General features: G+C 31.3%; 3 protein-coding genes across 6 annotated transcripts; 1 reads left to right on the top strand and 2 right to left on the bottom strand.

Moving 5' to 3' along the window:
* Positions 1-1,313: 1,313 nt before the first annotated feature.
* Positions 1,314-3,830, bottom strand: LOC114415596 (cytochrome b5). Its single transcript, XM_028380369.1, has 4 exons — positions 3,673-3,830; positions 3,358-3,455; positions 1,910-1,976; positions 1,314-1,820 (listed from the first exon to the last, which is right to left on the bottom strand). Exons 2-4 carry the CDS (start codon positions 3,442-3,444, stop codon positions 1,570-1,572), a joined length of 405 nt encoding a protein of 134 aa, XP_028236170.1. The 5' UTR covers positions 3,445-3,455; positions 3,673-3,830; the 3' UTR covers positions 1,314-1,569.
* Positions 3,831-13,465: 9,635 nt separating this feature from the next.
* Positions 13,466-17,575, bottom strand: LOC114415594 (metal-nicotianamine transporter YSL3-like). Of its 2 annotated transcripts, none has more exons than XM_028380368.1 (8): positions 17,006-17,575; positions 16,255-16,702; positions 15,994-16,166; positions 15,700-15,797; positions 15,449-15,583; positions 15,166-15,355; positions 14,962-15,076; positions 13,466-14,609 (listed from the first exon to the last, which is right to left on the bottom strand). In XM_028380368.1, the coding sequence occupies exons 2-8, from the start codon at positions 16,634-16,636 to the stop codon at positions 13,672-13,674; spliced, it is 2,031 nt and encodes a 676-aa protein (XP_028236169.1). In that variant the 5' UTR covers positions 16,637-16,702; positions 17,006-17,575; the 3' UTR covers positions 13,466-13,671. The 2 variants fall into 2 exon arrangements, with proteins under 2 accessions (XP_028236169.1, XP_028236168.1); XM_028380367.1 differs by having other exon boundaries at positions 16,255-16,649.
* Positions 17,576-22,528: 4,953 nt separating this feature from the next.
* On the top strand, positions 22,529-25,001 carry LOC114415593 (zinc finger HIT domain-containing protein 2-like). Of its 3 annotated transcripts, none has more exons than XM_028380365.1 (4): positions 22,529-22,788; positions 22,927-23,071; positions 23,681-23,722; positions 23,863-25,001. In XM_028380365.1, exons 1-4 carry the CDS (start codon positions 22,642-22,644, stop codon positions 24,729-24,731), a joined length of 1,203 nt encoding a protein of 400 aa, XP_028236166.1. In that variant the 5' UTR covers positions 22,529-22,641; the 3' UTR covers positions 24,732-25,001. The 3 variants fall into 3 exon arrangements, with proteins under 3 accessions (XP_028236166.1, XP_028236165.1, XP_028236167.1); XM_028380364.1 differs by having other exon boundaries at positions 22,530-22,788; positions 23,672-23,722; XM_028380366.1 differs by having other exon boundaries at positions 22,676-22,792; positions 23,672-23,722.
* Positions 25,002-27,623: the final 2,622 nt, after the last annotated feature.

Genomic DNA, 27,623 nt, shown 5'->3' with positions numbered 1-27,623 from the left:
GGTTTGTTAAAAAAAAAAAAAGTGATTTGACGGCAAATTAAAATTTTAAAGGACTAGTTTAATAACAAAATCTGAATAACTAAGGTGGTAAAAAACGAAATTTTAGTGGACCAATTTGATTATCAACTTTTTTAGAAATGTGATGACGTGTGTAACTTGGACATATCCAATTAAGAGTTTTAGTTTATTACACAACCTGAAACAGCATACAATTAGCTATATAATTTAAATAAAAAATAGAGCAAATCATATTGAACAATACCATATATTATTATATTAGATGTTCAAGTGTTGATATTGATATTTGGACACATCAAAAACAAGAAGTCATACTGAGTGGCATCATAGATCCTATGAATTATATCACCAATATCATTAGTTAATCGTTCTTTTTATTTAAGTTTAAATATATTTTTAATTCTTGTAAATTTCTGTTTTCTCAGATTTGAATTTTGTAAAAAAAAAAATTATTCACATTTCATTCGTGTAAACTTACATCTTTTTAATTTTAATTCTTTTAAGATTTTTTTCATTTTTAATATTCATAAATTTATGCTTACATGGATTAAAACACAAAAGTAAACAAAGAAAATGTTACAGGAACTAAAATTAAAAAAATCTCAACTTACAAGACAAACATTTTTCAAGGCTTGTTTTTACGGGAACTTACTATGCTAGAAGGATCAAACCTTGCTTCATGAACATCGGCTAGTCTTTCCACTAGGCTGCCATCTGTACTCAGAAACAACATTGCTAGCTTCAGAGCCTGGCCCATGCTCCATGAAACTTGCTACCCCTTTCAACAGTTCCATATCAAACTCGCTCATTTATTATTATCTTTTTCAAAATCTGCTAGTTTCACCATTGCATGAGAATTTAAAAATTCACCACATTCATTGTTTTGATTGATGTTTAACGTTTCTCCTCTTCCATCTCCATCTCCACCTTTCCTTCAAAGCTTTGAGATTTTAGTTCATACTCTTTTGCTTGTCCTTTGTAAATACATCAGTTAACTTCTTTTTTTATTAACCATGTAACTCACCCCATCATATTTTAAGCATGTTCCATGTTCCATGTTCCAAGTTCCAATCCATTGATGAATAGCAAAGAGTAGTAACACCCTTTAGGGAGGGTAACTTCGTGTTTATCGCTCAATCACGAAGTAACCTTTAGTTGTACCTACGAACGGCGTGGTAAAGAGCTAATTGCTCCTAGCATCTTGCTCATGCATGTTCGTAAAATAGAAGGGCCTTACGGTGAGCAAATTAAGCCAGGAGATAGGGTGATAAATAAAGAAGAAAAGAAACAAGTTATTAAAGAAGCAGCAAAGACCCAGAATAAAACGAAACCAAACAAAACTAATCGTCCAACATTAGGTTCTCCGGTCACAATAACACTAATACCATTGCCAAAGAAAGTTGGAAAACATTGGCTTACTGAACTATATGGTCTAAATCCAGATTCAATTCTCAGACCCCAGAAAGAAACTAAACACTGTCCTTTAAATGACACTATAAAATAGCTAACAGACCCTTCACCATTGTCCAATGTGATAAAGAAGGAACAACTCTACTCTTTCTTGGTGTAGTGTCGCACAACAAAGGCCAAGCCCAAGATCAGGAGAGGGACCAGGAACTGCAAAATCTTGATCACAAATTCTGGAGTCTTATCAGGATTGTACTGAGCTTGCTGAGGTGGAATGTAGGTCCGTTTTAGTGGGACGGTTGATGCATCAATCTCACCAATGTAGTATTTTTCCATCATATCTCTAGCAGAATCACTGTGCCCCACATCTTCAAAGTCATTGGTTGCATCTTTCCCTGCAATCCACAGAGCATAATCAATATCAATATGGCTACCCTTTGTTGCTTTTATTAATAATAATAATCTTCAGATGATATAAACATACCTGTTGCAGATAACAAAACCTCATCACCTCCGGGATGATCCTCCATGAAAGGGGTGACATCATACACCTAATATTGTTGAAGCACACAACTTTGTTCAGTGACAGAAACTAACGTCATAACAAAACTAGAACTCAAGCTAGAACTGAAATTCAAAAGTTATGTAGTTAATAATTTCTTTGTACATGGGGTTCTGCATGCTTAGGGTGTTTGAATAGCCTCAAAATGAGGCATTACAATCTCAGGTAAAGCTTAAATAGTGAAAAATAAGTTTGCTTCTGCTAATGTTCAGAATAGTGAAAGAGGGTTTCCTCCTGCCAAATGTCCACATGAGACAGTGTATTGTATAAAGGATGTGTTATGGAAGGCAACATCAAATTGCATCAGAAGAGCAACGGGGCTACCCTAGACTTTAGTGTCTAAGGAAGATCACCCCTCAAAGCATATATATGCCTAGAATATTGCTATTTCAACTAGAAACATAAAAACTTGAATATAAAAAAAGGATTTATTGTGCTGCTACAATGAGAGTAATCAGGATGACACTTGCTGTGATGTTTGAGAGTTGGAAGGTGACAAAAGGAGAAGGAAACAAATGTTTAAACTAATGGACTAGAGGAAGAGTATGTGAGGTTAATGAATTTCTTTCCCATTGTTTGGATGTTTAAAATCCTCATAAACCATCCAAATTGAGAAAACCTTAAAAGAGCCATGAAAACCAATACATGATGAGGGGTTACATGATAGTCCCTGTCTTACTCCCACTATTTTAAGAAACTCCCAAAGAAGGGGGAGGCTTACTTGAAAAGCTTCCCCTCCCAAATCCCACCTCACATAAAAAACTAAATAAATCAGTAGGTTAATCCAAATCATTCACACTCACACATCAAAAGAATTCAGGTGATTCTCACCCAAAAAAAATAGAAAAACAATTCAAGTGACAGCATGCACAATATAATGAATATACAAGTTGAGAAATAGATATTTGAGAATAATGCTCGAGTGTCTCTCACAAGGACACACTAAGGTCATTTATTCAAACAGCTGCGCTTAATAGAATTAACACTAAAGATCAAGGTCTAAAAGACAGTCCGCAACTGCAATTTCACAGGCAATAGTCAAGGTTTATGGAGTATCCACGACCGCAATCTAAAACCTTGACAAAGATAAATAAAAGTCATCTAAAGATGCTAATGCAAAACGGAATTATCAGTCAGATACAAATGCACAAGATATTCAATATAGCAGGACAAAAAGGACACGCATGAAGAGATCAAACGCCATCATCATTAACAAACAAATCAAATGAAGCATTTACTTAAACCCCAAAAAAGCATATATACTAAAACCCCTGATTTCATTTTCAATTCGTTGATATTTCTATCAGAGAATCAATCAATCATTTAAAGCAAATCAAAATTCTTGAAAAGAAATAAAGAAAAAAACAGACCTTGCCAGAAATGATGAGCCAGCAATCCTTGGTCTGGTTGTGCTTTGCCACCTCCTCAAAAGTGTGAAGTTTCCGATCTGAAGCCATTCTCTTAATCACTGCCACGAAATCAACAAACCCAGAGAAATTTAAGTCAAACCCACAATTTCATAAAGAATAAAGAGTCAAGAGAGGATCTAAAGAAAGAATCGTGAAAGGGAACAGCCACCAAACCAAACCCAAACCCCCAAAAGTGAATTAACAAAAAACGTGATTCTTATGCATCGACGAAAAAGAGATTCTTGGTTTGGTTGGTGACAACAACACTTAGCTTACCAGAGAGAAGGGTTTTATTCCGCTCCTTCGTAGATAGAGATCCTTTCTCAGTGACAGCGTTGCATCAAAACCTCTCTCTCTGTGGTGACTGCTTTGCTTACATAGCCATGTGCTTCTTATATATGCCACTATTTTTTTGTGGCAGCGAAAACAGCCTTGTAGAATCTTGAAATTACACATTTGACATGTACGCAGAAATGAATCTCTCATAAAAAAATTAAAATATATTTTTAGTGCGTTTTCCAAAATTGATTTCCATTGCAGAATAATTGATTTTGAATTCTTTTTTATATGTTGAAGAAGAAATTAAAATTTCAAAATTGATTATGAATTAAAATAACTTTAAGTGTTTGTTTAATTTGGTGTTGACAAATTAATTCTAAATTTAAAATTGATTTTAAATATATTTTTATATGTTTAATTTTTCGTCAGAAAAAAAAAATTCAAAATTGACTTAAGTTTAAATAATTTTGAGTAACTAGTATGTTATATTAAAAAAATTACTAAATTTTAGTCCTAATTTAATTTTATAATAAAATATCTAAACATAAATTATATTATTTCGAAAACAATTTTCATAACATACTCCCAAACAGATACTTCCGTAACTTTTGCATTAAGTTAAAATATTTATACTAAATTTTACTTTAAATTAATTCTAATCAAAATTATTCAAACATAAATCTCGTTACTTTAATATTAATTCTAATTAAAATCAATTTTATTTACAACCAATTTTATCAACATATATCCAAACACACACTCAATCCCTTAAATTTAGAAATATTACTTTTTGTTGTATAAATCAGGTTTATAATAACTCTCACGCATCATATTCTTTTGCTAAATTTGTATTTTTAATCTGTGAAATTTGCAAAATATTTTTTGTCATTTTTAATTTATTTTTGGCTATTTAGATACACAATTTGTGTTTTTTTCTTTAATCAGATAAAAAATATTTTATGAATATAAAAACTAAAAAATATAAATTTTAAGGAAACGTATTTAAGCTAAAAAATAATATATTAAATAATTTTATGATTTGGGTGATTTTTTTACAGATAGTTTGAGTGATTTAGAAATTAGAACTATTAAATAATTTGGAGTTTGGAAAGTAGTAGTAAACGTCCATGCTTTTAATTTTCTTTTTAAAGAAAGGCCGGTCATCCACACTTTAATGCATCAGTTCAGGCTCTTTATTTATTTTATTTATTTGTTTATTTTAAATGCATTATCTTTTTAAGGAAATATATAGTACTATTTGATTTTTCAAACTTATGAACCTAAAACCAGAAAGTTTTTATGATAATTAAATACAAGCTATATTTATTGGAGATTTTATTAGAAAGTTCTCATCAACCAAAATTTTCAATACAATTATAGAAACATTTTACTTAATGAAAATAATTTTTTTTAATTTAACATTTTCTTTTAGTTTTATATGTGATGTCTATGCGAAGAAAGTCAACTTTTTTTTCTTTAAAGGAAATACTGAAATAAATATAGGTTTGGAAAATTAGGGAGTAAAGGTATTTTTAAGAAGAATTTATCTTAATCTATATTCGATACAATTCTTTTAAAAAAGTTATTTATTTAAACTTGAACTCAATTTGAGCAATACTCTGATGTTCAATTTTTTTCTGAAAATAAATATTTCTCTTAAAACATAAAATTTAATATAGTAAAGAAGATTAAAAAAGGAAATAGCTATGTTTTCCCAAGACATTTTTTAATTTCTTATGAATTAAAAGATAAAATACCTAAAAAGGTAAAAAATATTTCTCATAACATTAAATGCACACACTTGCTACTTTTAATTTTTTTTGTTACTACCTTAGACAGTTAAGAGGATTTAAATCTTTTTAAAGAAACTTTTGAAATCCTCTAAATTATTTGATACATGTGTTTCTTTATTCATTCATCCTAAAAAACAAGAGAGAGATTATTAAGTTGATATTTCATAAGATTTAATATTTCTATTTTCCATTATTAGTTCATTTATAGGTTTTCAACGTTTGTTATTTGCTAGTTTAAAAAAAAGATTTTTTTTTTTACAGAAAAACGTTTGTTATTTGCTTGATTTCACGATAATTGCTTGCGAGTAAAATGAATTCGAAACTTAATTAAAGGCCAAGGGTGCGTATTACCTTGAATAAATTTATTTGTTAGGGACCACCTATATATATGCGATATGAGTTCGTTCCTGTTTCTTTCTTCCTTTTTTCATCTTTTTTTTTTACTCGTGTCAAAATAAATTATTATTATTATTATTATTATTATTATTATGTAGTCGTAAATCATTTCAAACGAGAAATAAGAACGAGAATTTGAATAACTTCTGAAAGTCTAAAATCAATTTCATACATCTATAAAAGTAAAAAAAAAAAACGAGTGTTAGAAAAAAGAAAAAGAAAACTTGGCTTAAATAAAAAGAAGTGAGAGAAGAAAAAAAAAGAATTTTTTTAATAGTCGATAACTACCACAAAAACAATGGGCTAGTCAAAGTTATCAAACTAACCAAATCAATGGTGGTCGAACTCCGAAGTTAGGAAAGAAAAAGCGAGCGTGTGTGTGCACGTTTGAAGACTGTGTATGAAATTTCCTAGTAAAGAATTCAGCCAACTTATATAGTACTGATTAAATCCACGACTGTATTTATTATATATTTTGATATATATAATTATAGTGGTTTTAAGAAAATATACATTCGAAAAATATCTTTACACATACTCCTTCCATCTAAAGAAATGAGATGAGGAGAGGATTAAATAATATTTTAAGTAGTTAAGAAATCATACTTAAAAATACTTGTATAAAAATTTAGTGCCTAAATTTTTTAGGATCTCTATTTTTAGTTTTGATTTTTTTTATTGATCAATGTTTCTTAATTTTTTTTTCTTACTTTTAATTCTCTTTGTCATTACTTTTAGACATAGTCCCCAATGACAGGAACAAAAAAGGTTTAAGAGAGATAAAAATCAGAAATTAATAACAGAAATAGGAACTGAAAATACTAAACCCTAATTTTTTTTATCATATCACATAAATATTAAATATGAAATGGTGAGTTTTATCAGATTGGACCATTATGCACCAACCATTATTCCAAACGAAAAGCCAAGTGCACACACATATCTGCCACCATAATATAATAGAACAAACAAATATAAAATGATTAAAACCAAAACGGCCCCTGGTTTACCTGATGACTTCTTTTAATTAACAATTATGGAGTCAATTCAATTGAACTTGTAATCAATTTTCCCAAAAAAAAATGTTTATCTTTTGTGCCGCTTCTCTTTAGAGTTTAGACTCATGTTTAATTATACCACATACGGCACTGCATCTACATTTGATCTATAAATGACAAATTACGAATCACATTAATAAATTAATATATGTAGAAAATTATTTTTGCATATATTAATATATTTTTAAATATAAGTTTAAGTACATATATTTCACGAGATCAAATTAACTATTATAATTAACTATATACATGGTAAATTTAATTTAACAAAAGTACAACCCTTTTGAGCGAGTTGAATTCAAATATTTCGTACCAGTTAAGTCGGCTACACCAACCAACATCAAATGCAATTTATCAGCAGCCAGGCCCAGATTCAAAATAAAAGTTACATGTCAATCAATTAAACGGAAAAAAGAGAGAGAGAGAGAGAGAGAGAAAGAAAACCTTTACCACAAAATCGTCGTTGCGAAAGATCTTGGAAACACGAGACATGTGAGGAATAGATGAAAACCCCATTCACACATACTTCGCCAGTGGGACTATAGGATGCTTCGGAGAAAAATAAAACAAAATATTATAACTGCAAAAATCAAATAAGAACAAAAACTTAAATTATATACTAAATTTCACTAAATAATTCAGGGATGTTAACGAGTTGTATTTGATCAGATTTGATAAAATGGTTACTCAGGCCAATCAAAATTTAATGGGTCAAGTTTGTGAATATTTTTTACTATCCAACCTAACCAATCATAAATAAATTGAATTGATTGAATTTGAATATTTAAAAATTATTTTATATTCTATAAAAACAATTTTTTTAAGAAAGAATAATTTATTTTTGTCTAAAATTTTATAAATATATAATTACTAAATACACACAAAAAAAGATAAAATTGTGATAAAATTTAACTAATAGAATTAATAATTTTAGTTTTAATATAATATTTTTATTTTAGATAAAAATAAATTATTGTATTAGTATCTGAAACTGTAAACAAAATTAAGATAAGAATAAAAACAATAACTTAAAAAAGAAAAAAATATAGATGATTTAATTTAATAAATTATAATGTTTTATATTTAATAATTAAATTATATAATAATAAATTTAATTATATGAGTTAAGTTGGTTAGATTGAAAAAAAATAATATAATAAGATCTTAAACGAATTGAGTCAGATTTAACTTAAACACTTAGAATTATAATTAGATCAACTTGGATCACAGATTAACCTAGACATCTAAACACCCCAAAAACAATTCAACTAATCTAAATAAAGTTGAAATCATCTAGTAATCAGATTAAGGGCTACCAACGCTCAAGCATACCACTAGCTTGATGATAGGAGTAAAAATTCAAACTGTTATTTGGGCAAATGTCATTTAGGGTGTATAGCATCTCAATTTACCAATTTATGAATAGAAATTCATATTGGAATTCCATTTAGGGTAATTATACCATCCAAGTTTTACATCATGCCTAAAAGTAACTCTAATTTCAATTAGGTTATCATGGCATATCGTTCCAATTAAAAATTAGATCTTGCAGCCAGATTTGATCATGTGGTTGAATTAAGAGACAACTCAAACACTCCATCTGAAAATTACAATAAGAATAAAAAGTCAAAACTGCAATTCAGCAATTCCGTTTAGGTTGCTTCACTAAATTTTCATATTATGAATTTTAATTCATATTGAAATTGCATTCAGAGTCACCATAACATCATAGGGTAATCAAAGCATTCCATCTAGATTTAAAATCTTGAAACAAAGATTTGAACATGCAGCTCAATTAAGGATCATTAAGCACCAAGATTAACATCCTTTTTCATCTCATAGTGGCAAATTTCAGGGTCAGGGACTCAAGGCCAACCTTATAGACTTTGCACACCCTAATTTTCAGCAACTCACTCTTTCGTTTAAAGGGACGTGGACATCCGTATAAGACTTACATACCCTAATTTTTCAAATGAATAAGAAATCGATCTCATAATAGCAACCACACTTTTCCATTTTGAGAGGCAAGGACATCCTTATAGGAATGATATACCCTAACTTTTTAGATGAATAAGTGTGTGTTTGGTTTGACATTAGGGGATTAATTATGAATCCAAAATTGATTTAGGATATATTTTCACATGTTTGATTTCAGGTTAGAGAAATATATCACAAAATATAAATACTCAATTCAACCAGGAGCATAATCTAAAGTTCAACAAACTCCAATTCCAATTCCAAAACTCAAATAACATGAAAAAAAAAAACATAAACATAACTTACAGAAAAGCAGCAGCATAATCTCCGGGTCAGCAGCATCTTCAACTAGCAGAGTCATCAGCCAGCAGCATCTTCTACCAGCACCAGCCACCAAGTCAGTTCACTTGCTCTTCTTCATCATTGAAAAGCACACCTTCAATCTCCGGGTCATCAACAAACAGATTCGCAAAAGTGTCAACATAGTCATCATCCACAAGAAGTACATATCCACCTAAAAAAGCAATGACAGAAAATCAATTAGCCAAAAATTGAATAAAAAACTGAAATAGAAAATAAGTTTAAAATATTAAAAACTTACCAACATCCCAATAGCTTGATGAACCAACCTTGTACTCTTCCTTCTTTCTAGACAACATTCACAGGTTGGTGTGAACATAGATGAGGTCCTCAGTCCTACTTGAAGCTAATTTATTTCTCTCGAGACTTTGGATACCAGAAAAAAAACTCTAGTTTCTTTCACAACAAGAGGAAGATGCAGGCTGTGAAAGCAACTTATATGCTAGAGCTTGCAATGTTGGTGTCGATGAACCATAACTGGCCCACCAACTCAAGGGCTCTTCATACACCCTAGCTTCCATTACATGAGCTTCACTAAAAAAGCCCAAAACCTCTAAGAACTGTCCATACTCAACATACACTTTTTTAAGATCATCAGAATTTGTGAACATCTTTTTGAAACATTTATCTCTATTGAGAGATACTTCTTAATCTTCATTAGGTGCAACCCTGGGTACCATTCCACTCTCTCCTTGTAACCAAGACTCACTATAGTACTTTGGAACTAGCAAATGCGCCAAACAGTGAAGGGAAGTATTGCTTTTGTTCCGCCTTGCTTCCAAAACACCTTGAAGAACATAAAAAAAAGTGGACTAACCAATAACTACATCCTGACCCTCATGCTCAAAAACTTTCTCCCTCACTTCTTCAATCATAGAGTCCCACATATCATATATCAAATGCAAACAAGGAGTATCAGTATCACCTTTCCTTATCATATCATAAATGGGGGTAGTAAAACTCAGGAAGTATTCTTATTTATCCCACCATCTATAAAAAAAATACACATTCTTTAACTTTGTCAGCCTTACTCTCAAAATTTGTCTTGCTAAAACTTTTCCATTCAGCATCTAAAACCATCTTTTCCAGAGCATTTTTTACTTGTAACAATCTTTCTGCCATCATAACATGAGAGGCAAAGCGTGTTTCCGCTACCTTTAACAGTACGTGAGTTGAATATTTTTGAAAAATCGCAAGAGCTTTGCCATGATGCGAAACAAAAGTAATAATGTCATCACAATCTGACATTAAGGCATAGATCCACTTACACTCGTTATATTGGCTTGAATTGTTGGGTGGTTCGCATATTGCTTTGAGTGCCAAATTCACTGTGTGCACCACACAAGGCATCGAGAAAATGAGGGGATATTTGGCCTCAATGCTCAAACCCACGGCTTTGAAGCTCCCCGCATTATCAGTGATGATTTAAACCACATTGTGAGCCCCTTCTTTATGGATAACATCTTGAAAAAGACTAGCAACATAGTCTGCATCTTTTATGTTTGCACTTGTGTCAAAAGATTTGAGAAACATAGATCCTCCACCAGATGCAACCATGACGTTGATAAGAGGCCTCTTCTGCCTGTCCCTTCTTTTTCCAAGAATCCCGAAAAGGTTGAAGTAAAGCATTCACATGCGTTGAGAAACATAGTTCTCAACTTGTTGTATGTTGGAGGAACATATCCTGCCAACTTACTATTTGCCAATTTATACACAAACTGGCGAAAATATGAATTTTTGGCCGTTGAAAATGGAAGTGCAAAGGCATAGAACATCCGGGCAATTTCTTTGTCTACCTCATTTTTATCAACGACATTGAAGCAAGCTTCCACTGTCCTTTTTTTCCTTTTTGTTGTAGTAAATCAGAACCAGAAGGTAAGGAAACAGAATCCTTAAAAATGAAACTATCACTCATACAGTAAATTACTAAACAACAAAACATATAGAACAACAGCATTAGAACAACCAATTGCATTAAATGACCCGTGTCGCAAGAAACATCAATATTTGGTAATACTTACACAAGAAACATCAATATTTAGTAATATTTGCATCCTATGCAGTCGCATATTTAGCATTGTTATTGTCCTTAAATGCTGGACAATTTCAATTCAAGAATTCTATGATGGAGAAATATTGAATCTCGGCGACAGGGACAAAGGCTTCAATTCAAGAATTCAATTCTCCACCGCTGAGAGAATAGACTAAAGTGTGCTTGCAGGTTCGAGCGACTAAAACGACGATGCAACGAAGTGAGGTAGAGATTCTTCGCAGTTAAAAACGGAATTTATATTTGGCATTCAGACAAATCGCTAACCAAACAATCTCATAAGTTTAACAACCGCACTTTTCCGTTTTCATGGCTCATATACCCTAATTTTGATTCGAAACAATTGAGGGTTTAGGGTTTTTGGATAAAGATAAATAAGAAATGTATAACCCTAATTTTTCAAATTCGGTGTTTAAAGAAACCCCAATACCGTATTGCATCAAAAGTTTAAACATTGTGCTTTCAAGACAGAACCAGTAACAAGTCTTGGAAATCAATAGAGAAAGAAAGAGAAGTTGCAGTGATGAAGGATCTGAAAGATCACAAAGAAATCAAATTCAGACGACTAAATTTAATATCGCAACTTTACCAAGGTGATTTCTGGACTCTACATTCATCAATTTCAGTTTCCACCAAGAAGCTGATATTGCTTTCTTTTAGCGGCACTTTGTAGCATTCTTAGTTTTGAAAATATAGATCCGGGCCGGGCCGGGCCCAAGTCCAGATAAACTATTTTTATTCGAAATGCATTACTGGAAAAAAAATAATTAAAAATAACTATTTATTTATTTAACTATTAAAGAAGCACACCGGCCAACTTTTCTATGATAAATAATCAAATTTGTTTTGGGAAATGTAACATCATGATAAATTGATTCATGAAAAATAAAAAATATAAATTTAGATTTTAAATATGTAAAAAGTATGATAAATTAATTATATTATTAAATTTATGAAACTATTTTATTATTAAATTATAATATTTAAGGATTAATTTGATGATAAATTATAATTTTAAAAAATAATTTAATGATAAATGACAAAATTTAGAAACTAATTCATTATTAAATTGTCTACGGACTAAGTTGTTGTGCTATTTAGTATTCAAAGACTATTTTTTTTTTCATTTTTCAACAATTAATTTGTCATCATCTCATAATTTTAGGATAAAATTGACAATTCACCCTTTCTATTTTTAAACTTTTACTTCTTATACCTTCAGTTTTGGTTTCCACTACCCCTCAATTTTAAAATATCCCTAAACTATCCTTCTCATATTATAACTTTCTTTTTCCTATGCCTATTTCTCCTAAATCGCCTTGCACCCAGTCCACCTACTCCAAGCAGCTTCAGCTTCATTTGGAGTGTCCTCTCCACGCAACGGTGGTGCCTCTATAACAGTCTCAATCTCCATCTAATGCTTAAATCTCACAAACGTTGGTTTTTCTTCTAAATGTTGGTTGTTTTCCTCCATCTACATAGCTCCGGTGGGTTGTGTTGACATAAATATAGTTAAGGTGCATTGTTTTCAATTCTTACTTAAGTTTTTTATTATTATTATTATTTGCACTTAATTCATGGGAAATGAACAATTTAGCTAAAATTACATTAATTTTAAAATTTTTAGAGTTAAATTAAATTTATTTATTTTTTATGTTATACCAATTTTAATATAATATATATTTTTTCTTGCTTACTATCATGTGAATTAATTAATTTGTTGGATATGTTCATTTTATCTAACATGTGATGTGATGAATATTTTCTTATGAAATGAAGTAGGAAAATTTATGAAGATATTATCTTATAATTTTTGGTAGGAAGTTTTTCCATTTAATATTTAAGGTTTTTTTGGCATTTGAAAATATTTTTTTATTAGCATTACAAATCTATATATTTTCTAACTAATGAAAAACTAAATTTTAAATTTATCTTTATGAAAATTAGTAATATTGTATATATCATCATTTTTTTGAAAACATATTTGATCAATTTAATCCTTTAAAATATTCATAAGGACGCATGTATACTTTTTATTATATATTCACGAGAAAGATGTGTAAACGTTGTATGACGCACGGGTGCACACACTATGCTACAAATTTGAATATGTTAACTCTTTTAAAGTCTTTACCCTTTTGTGTAGAGAGATGGAATGTGCGCTCAAATTGATTACTTTCTCTAATCAACAAGTATGTCAAAATATTTACATGTCGTTCAAGATTCTCTAAGAGCAGAATCTTTATGAATGAAATTGCTAATAAGCAAGCCTCCTACGACATTATGCCCATAATAATGAACGTAGGTACTAAGTTGACTGCATCTATCTATATATTTGAATGTTATTGTGAACTTCTAAGTTCTAACTGGCACTGGCTGACAGGAAGCTCATGCAGATCGGGGGACGAATTTTCAACAAAGCAAGAATGGATGAAGGGAGAATCCATAATCCATCTCCACAAATCAAACCAGAAGCAACTGCAGGGACCATCAAACCAGCCTCATTTCTGTTAAGTGTGTGCCACAAAAACACAACCAAACTACCCATGCACATGTCAATGGCAAAGTAACCACCAACTAGGAAGGGGACAGCCATTGCCATTGGAAGTGGAATCCATTTCCCAATCTTTTTGGGGCCAAGATCTCTGACCAAGTTGGCCGCTATGGCAAATGTGAAAAATCCGTAACAAAGCTGCAAGCAATGATGGGGAAGGGCAGAAAAGCCTTCCACACCAAGAATTGCCATGTTTCTATATATGATGGCATACGGAGCCTTGTAGTCCCCATCTGGGTTCCCCACATCAAAAGCCTTGTAAAAAAGGAAGAATGTGAGAGGAGCAACTACACAACCTATTGCTGTCCCAATTGCTTGGCTTAGAAGCATCGAACGAGGGGAAGTGAAAGTGAGATGACCAGTCTTGAAATCATGCATCAAATCAGATGAAATGGAAACAATGGATTTTATCAGGCCACACCCCACAAGTCCAGCAACTACACCATCATTTTTTCCGGCCAAGGCTGAAAGCACAAAGAGAGCCACTTTCCCATAGTTATAGGCCATGTTCATGTCGGTTAAACCTGCACCATAAGCATTGCAGAAGCCAAGAGAGGGTGCGAAAAGATAGGCAAACACCACGTAATACCACTTCAACTGTGGGAACATCAAAGGGATTACAATGATAGAAACGATGGAGAATAATATGTATCCAGTACATGCCAACCATATAGGAATGCTTTCTCTTGCAAACACTTCATTCCGTCTAAGATCATCAAGAGGGAGTGGTTTCTGGTTATCTGAAACTACAGTAACAAAATAAAATTAGATTTTACTGACAAATGCAAGATCACTGATATCATAAACCACTCTATATTAGAACATTTCTAGTTTGCTAAATACCAAATGCAGCTTTATACCAAATCTGAAAGGCTATATTACATGCATTGACACAGAACAAGTGTAAATTTATTCATTTAGTTATGTGCTGTTGATTTTGTTTCTTTTTCTTCTTTTGTTGGTGGTCTGTTGAGACATTGATAGCAATTTTTATTACATGGGAAAAAGAAAGCTGAGATTGGTAAGACTTGAGAGTATGTGGAGGATTTGACTGACATCCCTGTGAGCTGGAAAAGTTATGAGGCCATTTATACTTACATGTTTCGGGGTTCTTCCTTTTCACGGTGGCATGAATATTCGTGGCAGTGAAATAGAGGACTTTGACAAAATTGTAAAGCCCATCACCAAGAATCAAAGCAATAGAAATAAAAACCTGCAGCAAGAAAAAGAAAAAATCAAGGCAAGAACTAAAATAAATAATATAGCTGTCATAGAATCCTTTAATTCTAACAAAATTTAGACCTTATAACCATTAAGACTCTTCATGCTACTTTCTGGTATGCTTGCAGGAAACCATTCCCCTTTTAGTCCCCTGATTAAGGGCCACATAATGCCCCATGAAATCACAGCACCTAGAAGCAATGATAAATTTACAAGATGGGAACAAATCATTCCTGCTCCGACATAAGTCATGCTGAAATCAAAATAAAATCTGCCAAATTGAAACACTTTGATCAGTAAAGATAGACCCGTTATTTAAGGGTTCAGAGACTATTGATAGTTGAATAAAGACTAAGGAACATACGAGTTTTTCCATGCTTTCAATCCAAAAGTGGGAAACTGAACAAATCCACAGTTATCTCCACCCGAATAAAACCATTGAAAGAAAGCCCAGAGGAAACTGGCTGAGAAGAATTTCAAGAAACCATGAACCTGCTTCCTGAAAAATAAGTTGAACTAGTTTGAGCTCCTATAAGCATTCACCTTATTTAACTTGAAAACACACACACACACACACAAAAAAAAAAAACAGGGAAAAACAGAACATGTTCATACTTGGCCATCACATCTCCTTTAGGAGTATGGAACCCGTTAATAAGAACAGCAGTAGCAGTTCCACTTGGATAAGTTAATTTGTAGTCTATTATCATAATCTGTTAAACAACATAAACTTCATCAGCAACACCACTCAAGTCAAGCATAACCAAAATCCTTGAAAATGAAACCATCACTTATACTGTAAATTACTAAACAACAAAACATAGAGAATAACAACATTTGAACAATCAATTGTACAGAATGACCCGTGTCGTGCGAAACATCATATAACTCACTAATAAAATGAAATACCTTTCGAATGGGAACCAACGCCAACAATCCAACAAAGCTGGTCACAAAGAGAAAGGCTGTCATCCATCCAATTCCAGGCTCCTTGGTACTACCCGGATTATTCCCCTCTGTGCCAACCCCTGCTTGCTCATAAGTCCTCCTATTCAAACCCAGGAGATAAGAACCGAAACCACCTACAATTACACAAGCTCGGCTCAATGAACACACTATCATTTACACAAACTCAAGTTGAAAGAATTAAATTCAGAAAAAGACCCCCACCTCCTACCGCGATGCTATAGCAAGCGACCGCGCAAGTCTGGATGATGGTGTTCTCCTGTCTAGTGAACGGAGTCGAAACAATCTTGGCCTTTGCAAGAACCTTAGTCCAAGCTCTAATGAGCACAAAGCCAAGGAGAGCAGCTGAGACATTGAGATTGGGGACTAACCCAGTTGTGAGGTTCAGCTTCATCACAATCACACTATAAATTATCCCAATCAGGAAGCTAGCTACTAGCCCCCGAAGTGTAATCTGTCTTATCCATGGTGCTATTCTGCTCACATCCTCAGGCACAATTGGAGCCTCTTCAATGTCCTCTCTTCCGAGATTCTCAATCTCTTTGAGTTCTTCGTCGCTTACGGTACTAGTTCCCATTGGATTCATCAAATCCTAACCCCTGAGTGAATGATCAATCATCACAATTAAAATAAGACGAGCAGCACTCTATCACTGAGAGAAAGAGAGAGAAGAAAAAAACAATATTCAATGATGATCAAATAAACAATTTTATTACAGGATCATAATTCTAATAAAAGTAATAGGAGACAATCAGAAAGCTATTTATCAAACAGATAATAACAAAAAGTATATATAGAAAGATAGGTGGACGGTTTGTATGAGAAAGAAAGAGAAGAAAAAGGGAATCAGAATCCGATTCTAAAAAGGTTCAGACTTGAGAGATTTTATGCCACGTAAGGTAATAATAGGCAGTGATTAATGAAAGATGAAACCCGGTCAAATATATTTACTTGCCTGAGTTAAGTTGTGTCTCAAATTTCAATGATGGAGAAGAATTGAATCTCGGTGACAGGGACAAAGGCTTCAATTCAAGAATTCAATTCTCCACCGCTGAGAGAATGGACTAAAGTGTGCTTGCAGGTTCGAGCGACAAAAAACGATGACGTAACGGAGATGATAAAAAGAGGTAAAGATTGTGATATCGGAAATCTAGTGGAGAACGCAGAGGAGTGAGGCAAAGATTCTACGCAGCGAAAGGGGGAATTTATATTTGGCATTGTTGCGACCAAACGCAAACCTTACAAGGCACTTTCCCTGTCCCTGGCTGCATGTAGTACATCGTAGTGGTGTGGTGTTGTACTACAAATGATGATTTTTTGTTGTACTAAACTTTCTTAGAAGTCTTTAACAGGCTTCTACTCTTCCAAATAAGCTGCCCAGCTCCACGAAAAATAAAAAATAAAAATTGGCGTTGACTAAGATTCAGAGTGGGAGCTGTTGAAAGTGGGTGCCTGGTCTTGGTTTTTGTTCAGTTGTTGCTGGCTTGAAACTTATCAAAAAAAGTAGTATGGTGTTTTGTTGGATTCTGTGTGAATGAAGGCGTGTGGCGTAAACATGTGAGGAGAGTGGAATTAATGTGGAGCCAGGGAGACACACTCCTTGATGGGTCAACCAACTACAAAAAAAGAATCTTCTTAATTAATGTTCTAAGAATGTTGATTTAGAAATTAAAAAAAAATAATGTGTAAATTATAAAATTGGTGGAGAATGTAATTTTATGCCCCCTAATATGAAAAAAATATATTATTAATTTTTTTATTCATATCTATATCTTTAAGGCACTTATTAGTATTTATTTAAAAAAAATGATAATTTGAAAAGTAAAGAATTCAAAGGATGGCTTGATTGCCTTGCATTGCATTGATAAGGAAATGGACCTGAGGCCAAGGGTTGGTGGGACCCACAGATAGTGACGAGTTTACATTCTGGATCTGCTGAAGGAGCACTTGGTTTTTAACCGCGCCTTTGTTGCGGAACATGCACATGGGCAAGGCAACACTGCAAGCAACGTGCACGACACTTGTTGTCCAAATGCATAAAATCAATTCATCTCTGTCAGTCTCACTCATGTTGCAAACTAAATTTTGTCCTTGGAATTATGCTAGATATGTGTTTCAAAAGAATTCAAATATATAAGTGATACTTACATAATTATATTCCACTATTAAAATATTTTACACTAATTGCAAATCCGGTATTTATTAAATTTTATGATAATTACCAAACTTTTTTTTATGAAAAACTTTTATAGTAGTACACCTTTATTAAATTCTTTAAAAAAATTGGTTCCATTCTTTGTCTGGACGTATGCGGAGAGAGAAATTGGTTGCATTCTTCACGCTGATTTTCTCTCCTTACAAATAGAGAATTGATACATTCCTTTCCCCCTTAATAATAAAACGTTTATATCTGTGATTTCTTCATCGATTTATACTCCAATCAAACACAGATGTAGGCAACCAAAAATACGCGTAATGGATAGGCTTAACCTATATTTGGAAAGGCATTTTGTGAAAAGCTAATTCAGTTTTTTTCTTTCAAATTAAACTCGTTTTCTCCTTAAAAAATGTTAGGCGGTTAGACCAAGTACTAAAAAATATAACTTTTACATCAAATTGATTATTTTGTGATAAATTTTAATATAAACATAATTTAAGGTAAAGGAATTTCAAACATAAATCATTTCACTTTAAAATTGTAATCATTCAAAACCAAATTTATAAAATACTTATCCAAATACACACTAAAACAAGGAAAAATAAAATGGAGTAATTTGTTATGAGATAATCTTATATAAACCATTCTTAAAATTAAAACACAGAGTATGTGACAATTTAAAATAATTATGTGATTGTTAATGTAACAATTTTTATTTTCAACCATAGTAGTTAATAGGTTTCATTCCTTGCCTAATAAATCTAACATTTTTCAATTTAATTATAAAGAACTTGTGGAAAATAATTCCTCATAATTTACTAGCTAGTATTTCTCTAGTCAAGCTTTATCCTTCACATTCTTCTATAAATATAACTCGTTCATTTAATAGATACCGTGAATAATTTTTGTAGAAGTATTGGTATATTATTATTAAATAAACTCGGTGATCTCGTAAGTGGTCCAAGGGATGGTGGAGTTGAGAAGTTAATTTGATTTTCTTTGCTTCACTGATCAATTTGAATATCTTTTTTGTCTTGTCGACCGATATGTGTAGTTAACAAAAACCTAGCTGCTTCGTTTTTACCTAGGTTTGGTTTTGTTGTTTGGTTGTGTTCTTTGAAGATGCTAGTTTTTACTACTTTTTAGTAATTACTAGCTAGTGTGTTGCCACAACACAACAGAACCATGACAGAAAACAAAAGAAAGATGCATTACAAGTATAAGGCATCCAGCTACGAGCACGTTGTTGCTGATTAAAATTATGGTCAAGTTTACTGTGTGATTGTGTCAGCCAGTCGCTTTTTCAGTCGATCTTTTTTTTTTTTAAATGAAAAAGACTTAAGTTTAGGTAAGTAGAATATGAGGTTCATTTAGATTAAGATAAAAGCTTAAGGTTTAAAAAATATTACTCACTTTTCAGGTTCAAAAAACTAGAGGTCTTCACATCAGTAATAAGATTTGATATCTCATATTATCATGAGATGTAAATATGAATTTTATCAACTACTGTATCAACTTAACGAGATTTTAAAATCACGTCGAGAAATATTCAATTTCTTGATATACTTATTTATTTAAGTCTTTTTCTCTACTTAATACGAGGTTTCAACATTTTATTTGGTATTTTTTTTTTATCAAAAGATGAAGAAATCTAAAATTATACTTGAATACAAATACCTTGGTGTAATAATTTGTGCCTTGCACATGTGTTAAGTTTATAGTTTATAATTTATATTTTTAAAGTATTTTTCAATCATTATTAAATTTTATATATAAGTATATAATAGTATATATGCATATAAATATTTAAAAGATATATAACATATTTAAAAATATTAATATATATCTTGTATTAATTTGATTTACATAAATATTTGTTTCCAAAAATATAATCTTTAAAAATATATTTGCATTTGTATATAATTTAGATTTAGATTTAAATACATACAAAATTTAAAAAACAAATGTTAACAATCAAAAATATATAATTTTATAATTATTAGTTTAAAAAAAATGCTTTCATTTACAAATATCAGTAAATAATATAAAACTCTTTGTGTCGTCATCCTTTGCATTGTTTTTTCAAGCATTGTCAAAGAATACCAATATCATTACTTATAGAAAACCTAACAAAAACCCTCGTTGCCATAGTCTTTGTCACCAAATGGCGCTTTCGCTCCACCTCGTCACTATGGTAAGGGCCTCTTTGTTCTCTTTTTGTTCATTCCTTTAGATTTTTGTTTTTTCAATATTGACTTGTGTAAACTTATGATTGATTATGGTTGTAACTTAAATCTATGTTAGTTTTAATAAATTTGTGGCACAACCCACACTCAGTCTATCACTTCCTCTCACGCTCACTAAATTTGTTCCCACTTATTTGTATTTTCAACATATTTTAATTAGATAACACTAATATTTAAATATCCTAAAACAAAAATGATAACTAGGTTAATAGTTTTCACATGAATGAATATGAATTAGAATCAGGAAATACATAAGCATATATTTTTATCTATTTTTAACATATTTTAATTGGATTGCACTTGTATTACATTTGTTATGCTAATGCTATATCATGTTTTTTTAAAAGTTAATTGTCTAATACAATGTTGACCAAAGTTGTTCTTTTTTATAGCTAGTTCCAAGCTATGTCTACTTTGCACATTGTATTGAATATGTTTTCATATTAAGACCATTGAAGCAAACATTCAATATCTGATTTAGTTTTTATCCACCTTTGGCAATTGATTGTTGTGTCAATATCTTAAATAGTGGTAACTTATAACAAACATTATTGACTGACTTTGGTTATAGGATCTTCTCTTATCGAGTTGTATACTTTATTTCATTTCTAGGGAGTAATATATCACATGTGATATTGTTCTTCTTCTTGTGGATGTATATAGTAAATATGTTGTCTGCTAATGATATTTATCTGTTGGGACAAACTCTCAATATGTGGTTTAATTTATATGCACCTTTGCATATGCCATATTCAATTCAATTCAATTTTTTTGCCCTAAATTTAGCATGTGTTGAAATATGGAATGCTAAAAGTATGGAAATTCATAGAAACTGACAAATTCGTCTTCGAAATATGGAAATTCAAATTTTAGTTTCTTAAAGTGAAAGCCTACATGGTACAAAAGGATAAAAATGTCACAAAAATGATTGTCAACATGGTTGCTGAGTAGATTGGACCAAAATGTTAATAAGTTTTCATTGGACTAAAATGTTATTAAATTTCCATTGGACTAATTTGTCAGACCCCAAATTTTATTTCATTTAAGGGCAAAATATAATTTGATTTTCATCTTCCTCCTTTTTTTAATCGTTACAAGCATAACAATACATAAACACTTTAAAAAATAGGAAAACAAACATAAGTTAAAACAAATAAAATAATGAACATAATATTGATTAATAAGCATAATCTATTTGTTGATTTGAATTTTTTAATGTGACAGTATTTTATCCAAAATATGAGACTCAAACAAAAATACACAACCATTAGGTTAATTCTTACAAAAAATAAGACCCAACTTGATTTTGTCAACACATAATTTTGTCATAATAGAAATTTCAGAGTAATAAATAGATTATGTTTATTAATCAATATTATGATTATTATTATATTTGTTCTAACTTATACTTGTTTTCCTATTTTTTAAAGTGTTTATGTAATGTTTTATGCTTACAATGATAAAAAAAGGGGAAAAAATGAATATTAAATTATATTTTATCCTTAAGCGAAATAAAATTTTGGATCAGACAAATTAGTCTAATGAAAACTTAAAAGACATTTTTTTCCAATCTATTCAACATTCATGTTGATAATCATTTTTGTGACATTTTTGGCACTCTGTGTAACGTAGTAGACTCTTTCATTAACGGTAACAAACAAAAATTAAAAGATGCATAAATTTGTAATACTTTTTTCACTTTCAGAGACTAAAATTTGAATTTTCATTTTTGGAGGATAAATTTGTCAACACATTACATATTTAAAGACGAAAATAACCATTTACCTACAAACTAATTACCACATTATATAAAATAAAAACCTATTTAAAAAATCAATGATTTAACTGATTAATATAATAAAAACATATTACTCACTATAGTCACATTAAATTATGATAATTAAATATAATAATATATCTTTATGGATTAGAAAGAAATAGGGGAAAAGTGACGAATATGAGTAAGAAAAGAATAAATATGTGAATTTTGAAGTGAGATACGTGGCACGATCAGGAGCATCTACATAATCGAACGGTTGAAATCATTTTAAGTTGAGCTCAGGTTGGTCCTAAAACGGGTTGCATATACTATCGCCGACCTTTCTAGCTCCTTCCAAGTCTCCGCCTCTCCTTCCATTCCAACAGATTGAAGAAGCCAATTCGTGTATTCTTCTTCTGCTTTGGAACATGGCTGATAGTATTGTTACCTCCAGCAATTCTTCTACGCCCTCGCTGAACCCTACTCGCATAATCTGTCACGTATGTCAGAAGCAGTTTTCCCAGTACACGTGTCCTCGATGCAATTCGCGATACTGCTCCCTCCAATGTTACAAAGTAAGTAAGTGCACTTGTAATTGCCTATTTGTGTTGGTATGTTCAATTTGATATGTTTTTAATTATTGGCTGTTGCTCACATGCTTTTTCTGCTTACTGTTGTGAATTTTGATCATTTTCGTGTTGTAATCTTGACAGTCTCATAGTCTCCGTTGCACTGAATCCTTCATGAAAGAAAATGTAGTTCAGGAACTTCACCAAATGCAGCCCGATGAACAAACTAAAAATAAGATGTTGGACATACTGAAAAGATTTCATTCACAAGAGGAAATGGATGAGAATTGTAAGTAACCCATGTTTTCCTTTGCTTTCAGATGTTGTAATTTTCATTGCCATGTTGGGATATCGCTTGTTGTTTGGTTTGTTTGTTTTCTTTCTAAAATACAATAAGTAGTTTTATTAGGAAAAGAATGCCCAATAGTTGGCTTCAAAAGAATCTTCAATAATGGAGTATGGCTGCCACTTTTTTCATAGAAGATAGAATGAGAAAATTGACTAAGAAAAGAAGGAACAACTGTAGAGAGTTAGAAGAATTCTTGCAAATTGTAATGGAAACAGAAAGATGCCAATCTGTTCCTCCTTCCCTAGTCCCTACCCAGGTCACCTGCTATGTAACCAAAAAACACCAGAAAAGGAAAGGAACAAGAACCTGCAAAATTGATGAACAGTCTATGGAGCACTGAGTTAATAGGATTCTGTGATTACTGAAGCTCATCATGGCTAGTCATTTAATGAATGTCAATAAATTTTCATATCAGAAGTTCACTCTTATTGTTTCGTGTTGATTGCTTTAGAAGATTTGTTGATGTAGTAATTGTTAATTCATGAGTTATTCAAAGTACTGCTGGAGAAGGGAGCTAAACTTCTATCCTTATTGCCTTAGCTTTTGCAGATTCAACTTTATCCGAGGAGACAATGGAAAAAATTTTGTCTGGTATGTTCCTATTTAATGGTGCTTATTATTTGTTGCAACTTGCATGTGTTTTCTGATTGCTCTGCCTGTACCAGTAAAACTGGTTTTATGTCCATCTCACCATAGAGGGTAAGGCTGATTTGATTTTCATCTTCTTATAGGACAGGAAATCAGCTTTGATGATTTATCACTTGAAGAAAAGAAACGGTTTCACAGAGCAATTGCTTATGGGGAACTGAGCAAGATGATCAAACCATGGGATCCATGGTGGTCAAAGCCTTCTGCCAGAAACATCTGTCTCAGTAAGGAAGGAACTCAGCTTGTTCAACCTCTTCCAGATCAGGAATTGCTAGATGATGATATTGGAAGTGATGAATTCAGCAAAGTTCCTCTTGGGCCTGAAACTCCACTTCCTCCTCTAAGCAGGCTTAGTTCCAAGGAGCCATCACCCCTTTTAACAGTTCACCTAGTCGATATTCTGTATAGCTATTGCTTCACTCTTCGTCTCTACAATGGAGATTGGAGGTCAGATGCCTTAGGGTCAGTCATGGTTGTATTGAGCGTGTCCTCGGTGTTGGGTCAAGGTGCACAGCCGGAGACAGTACTAGAAGCCCTTTCTCATTGCTTGGAGCAGGTATGCTGTCCAGCTTACAGACACATTGGAGGATTGCAATTTGGTTTGGGTGTCATTGATGATGTGATCAGTCTGCTTGGTTTGGGAACTCCTGCATTGGTTTGTGCCCTTTGTGATATGCATCGGTGGATTCAAGAAGGCGAAAAGGAGGCCAAATCAGAAAGGCCAAGAAAGTCACAGAGAGGTGGGACTAGAAGTGCTATTAAGCTGGCAGAAAGGAAGATATATTTCATCATGTGTTGGGTTCGTGAGCAGCCAGAGGAAGTCTGGTCTTCTTTAGCAGCCATTGTAAGAGCAGAAAAGACATCGGCCATGGAATTTCAACAGAGCAATAGATCTGAAGATTTGAACAATAAGGCAGAGGCCAAAGGCAAAAGTTTAATTCAGGAGATTTAATGATTTACGTAGACTGCTGCCCCTTACTGTTGACCATATTTATTTTAGTCTTAGAATATATGTAGACTGAAAATGGTTGTTCTCAAAGCTGTTGTAAATGTACTTTTACATATAGAAATCCTTATTGACGAGATATTCAATCTGGGTAGTATTTTTTAGTGAAAAAAAGTGTTAGTTGGAGTGATATTGATAACATATGAGAGTAGTCGATATTACGAGGTGCTTTTTCCTATAAAATTTTATAAGAAAGTCTAGCATCATATTATGATATTTTTCATTTGAAATGTGGATTTATCAGGATGAGGTCATGTTGAATAGGCTAAGATGTATTCTTTATGAATTTAATAAGTCAAGCTGTTATCCAAAGTGGCCACACCAATGATCATTGTATGCGATTCAACGTCAGACTCAGTATTTAATCAAACAAGTTATGTTAGACTGTTACAGCAGCTGGTGTGATAGGGTGATGAATCAGCAAGGGTCATTCCCAGGTTTTTATTATTACTGACAACAATCTCCTACCTTTAGTCCTTCTTCCTTACATTCTCTTTTAGAGAGTGAAAGATAAGGTTTATTGGAACCAAAGATGTAAAATTGTACTTATTAAACTGTATTAATGGCGTTTACTATTATGGAAGAGTGGAACGACCTCTCTTGAGCACGAGAAGACGTTGTCCGTTTTGTTTAACAAGTTTTTTGTCCAAGAAAAAACTCACAGTAGGTATTGCAAAGAAAAACTAGAAAGAGAGAGAGAGAGAAAATAGGAAGATGATCAAACTCATGTACTCAAAAATTGTGTTTTACAACTTAATTAATTGATTTGATTTGATGAAATGAATATTATCCTTAATTTTTTATTGAATTGACATCACTTGTATGTATTCTTACAAATCCTCTCATTTACATTGGCCCATACCAAAGAATCTAAAAGCTAAAAGACACAAAGTCCAGCATCTAGATTGAATGATTGTGATGATAACTAACATAATTTGAATATATACTTTCATCTCGAGATCTCATGTCAACCTAAGGGTACGTTTAGCAGTAGAAAAGTTTTTTTTTTTATGTTTTGTGAAAATAAATAAAATTTGTTTAATTAATCATTGAGAATTTTTAAATAATTTTTTTAAGAATTAAATAGTTATACATATTTTTATCAATTATTTTAATTATTTATTATATTATATAATTTAATAAAAAATAATATGATATTTTCACTCTATTAAAAGAAAAATTAAATTTGAAAAAATAAAACTCTCTCTTTATGAGAAAATTTTTGTGCAAAACTAATTAAAAAATATTTTTCAGAAAAAAATTCTTTCTCCAGAATATTATTTTTTAAAAATATACATCAAACATGAAAATTAAATTTTTTAATCTATAATTTCTGAAAAATAAAAAATTTCTCTAGTATGAAACGCCCCCTAAAAAGTAAGTATTGAATAAAACTAATGAAGAAGTGGTCATAGAGCCATCGTCAATCACTTTTTTTTCCACTGTGATAGACTTTTTTGTATGTTTATTCAACATTAAATGTTCGTAAATCAAAGTTTTTTTTTTTTAGGAGGGCATTTGTAAATAGAAGTTGCCCGCTACACTTTGTGCAAAAAATTGCCCCACTATTAATACAATTGCATTAAAGAGAAGAAAAACTGCAAGAGTCTGAAAATTACCACTTCTCTGTCTAGTGTCCATATATATGATGACGTTCAGTTTCATAATTTTGTTTTACTTTTCACTTTTCAGTGAGTATTAAAAATGCACTATAATTTAGTAGTGCAAAAATATATGATGACGGTAGGTATAGCTGGACTTGAAAGTTAGTTGTATATGTAATTTATTGTAATTTATTTCGAAAGATGTAGATAATGTTAGAGTGATTTATAATAGTTAAAGAATAAAAATGTTTAGAAGAAATACAATAACAAATGAGATTATTTCATTTATAATAGTTATAGATGAGACAAAGATATGTATTGTTTTAAACAATTATCCCATCATAATCTATCATGATAAATTTATTAATTTTTAAAATAATTATTTTAAGTTGGATAATAATGTAAACTGTGTTTTACATTTAAATTATCAGTGTATAAATATTAAATTTTATAAAAATCAAAGTAAGAAAATTCTCATAACCTCCCTTTTTGTAATTTCTATATATATATATATATATAATGATTTTTTTAATATAATAATATATGAAATTATTATTTATGTTGTTGTTAGTTAATTCTCATAATTTATTTATATAATATGATTTTTCAATTTTAAAAGTCATGTCTTTATTAATTTAATTTTATATAATAAATAAAACTTTATTCTTGTCAATACAATTTTTTTTATCACATCCTATTCTTAACTATTTTATAATGGTGGTGATTTTATTTATATTTTAAAATTTACCAGATTAAAAAATGCATGTAAAATACATTAAAATCTTACTCGTGTGTTAAAATTTGTTTCATTTTCAGTTCAACTCTTCATTTTTGGACTTGTGCCAGTGTAGACGATCCAAATCATGAAAATGCCAACCCAAGTTTAAATTTAACAAGAATTGAAGGAATTTAAACTAATGGAATTTAAATTAGCACACAAGTTAAAAGAGAAATGTATGAGTAATTAAAAGAGATAAGAATAGTCTAACTCCAAAAAATTAGACAAAATTCTCATGGAATAGGAGACGAAAGGAACAAGTAAGTTCAAATCAGAAAACAAATGAAGAAATCAAGAAACAAGTGAAAGAATCAGAGAAGAGACCAAGGAATTTAAACCAAAAGATAAGGAAGGAAGAATAAAAGTCTTAAGAGATAATTTGTTGATAACTAATAATAATTGTATAAAAGAGATCGTTTATCTTTGTTAGAGAAGAGAATTTAATAACAAAATAAA

This window comes from Glycine soja, chromosome 6, assembly GCF_004193775.1.
Source record: "Glycine soja cultivar W05 chromosome 6, ASM419377v2, whole genome shotgun sequence".
Lineage (NCBI taxonomy): Eukaryota > Viridiplantae > Streptophyta > Magnoliopsida > Fabales > Fabaceae > Glycine > Glycine soja.
This window is presented reverse-complemented; position numbering and strand designations above follow the sequence as displayed.

What these genes read in the sequence shown, in the direction of transcription:
- LOC114415596 (XM_028380369.1), bottom strand. Translation starts at nt 3,444, where the DNA reads ATGGCTTCAGATCGGAAACTTCACACTTTTGAGGAGGTGGCAAAGCAC. An exon ending in GGCTCATCATTTCTGGCAAG is followed by an intron (nt 1,977 to 3,357) that starts GTCTGTTTTTTT and finishes CAACAATATTAG; the next exon opens with GTGTATGATGTCACCCCTTT. An exon ending in GGTTTTGTTATCTGCAACAG is followed by an intron (nt 1,821 to 1,909) that starts GTATGTTTATAT and finishes TGTGGATTGCAG; the next exon opens with GGAAAGATGCAACCAATGAC.
- LOC114415594 (XM_028380368.1), bottom strand. Translation starts at nt 16,636, where the DNA reads ATGAATCCAATGGGAACTAGTACCGTAAGCGACGAAGAACTCAAAGAG. An exon ending in CTATAGCATCGCGGTAGGAG is followed by an intron (nt 16,167 to 16,254) that starts GTGGGGGTCTTT and finishes GTGTAATTGTAG; the next exon opens with GTGGTTTCGGTTCTTATCTC. An exon ending in AAAGGAGATGTGATGGCCAA is followed by an intron (nt 15,584 to 15,699) that starts GTATGAACATGT and finishes CTTATTTTTCAG; the next exon opens with GAAGCAGGTTCATGGTTTCT.
- LOC114415593 (XM_028380364.1), top strand. Translation starts at nt 22,642, where the DNA reads ATGGCTGATAGTATTGTTACCTCCAGCAATTCTTCTACGCCCTCGCTG. An exon ending in AGAGGAAATGGATGAGAATT is followed by an intron (nt 23,072 to 23,671) that starts GTAAGTAACCCA and finishes TTATTGCCTTAG; the next exon opens with CTTTTGCAGATTCAACTTTA. An exon ending in AATGGAAAAAATTTTGTCTG is followed by an intron (nt 23,723 to 23,862) that starts GTATGTTCCTAT and finishes ATCTTCTTATAG; the next exon opens with GACAGGAAATCAGCTTTGAT.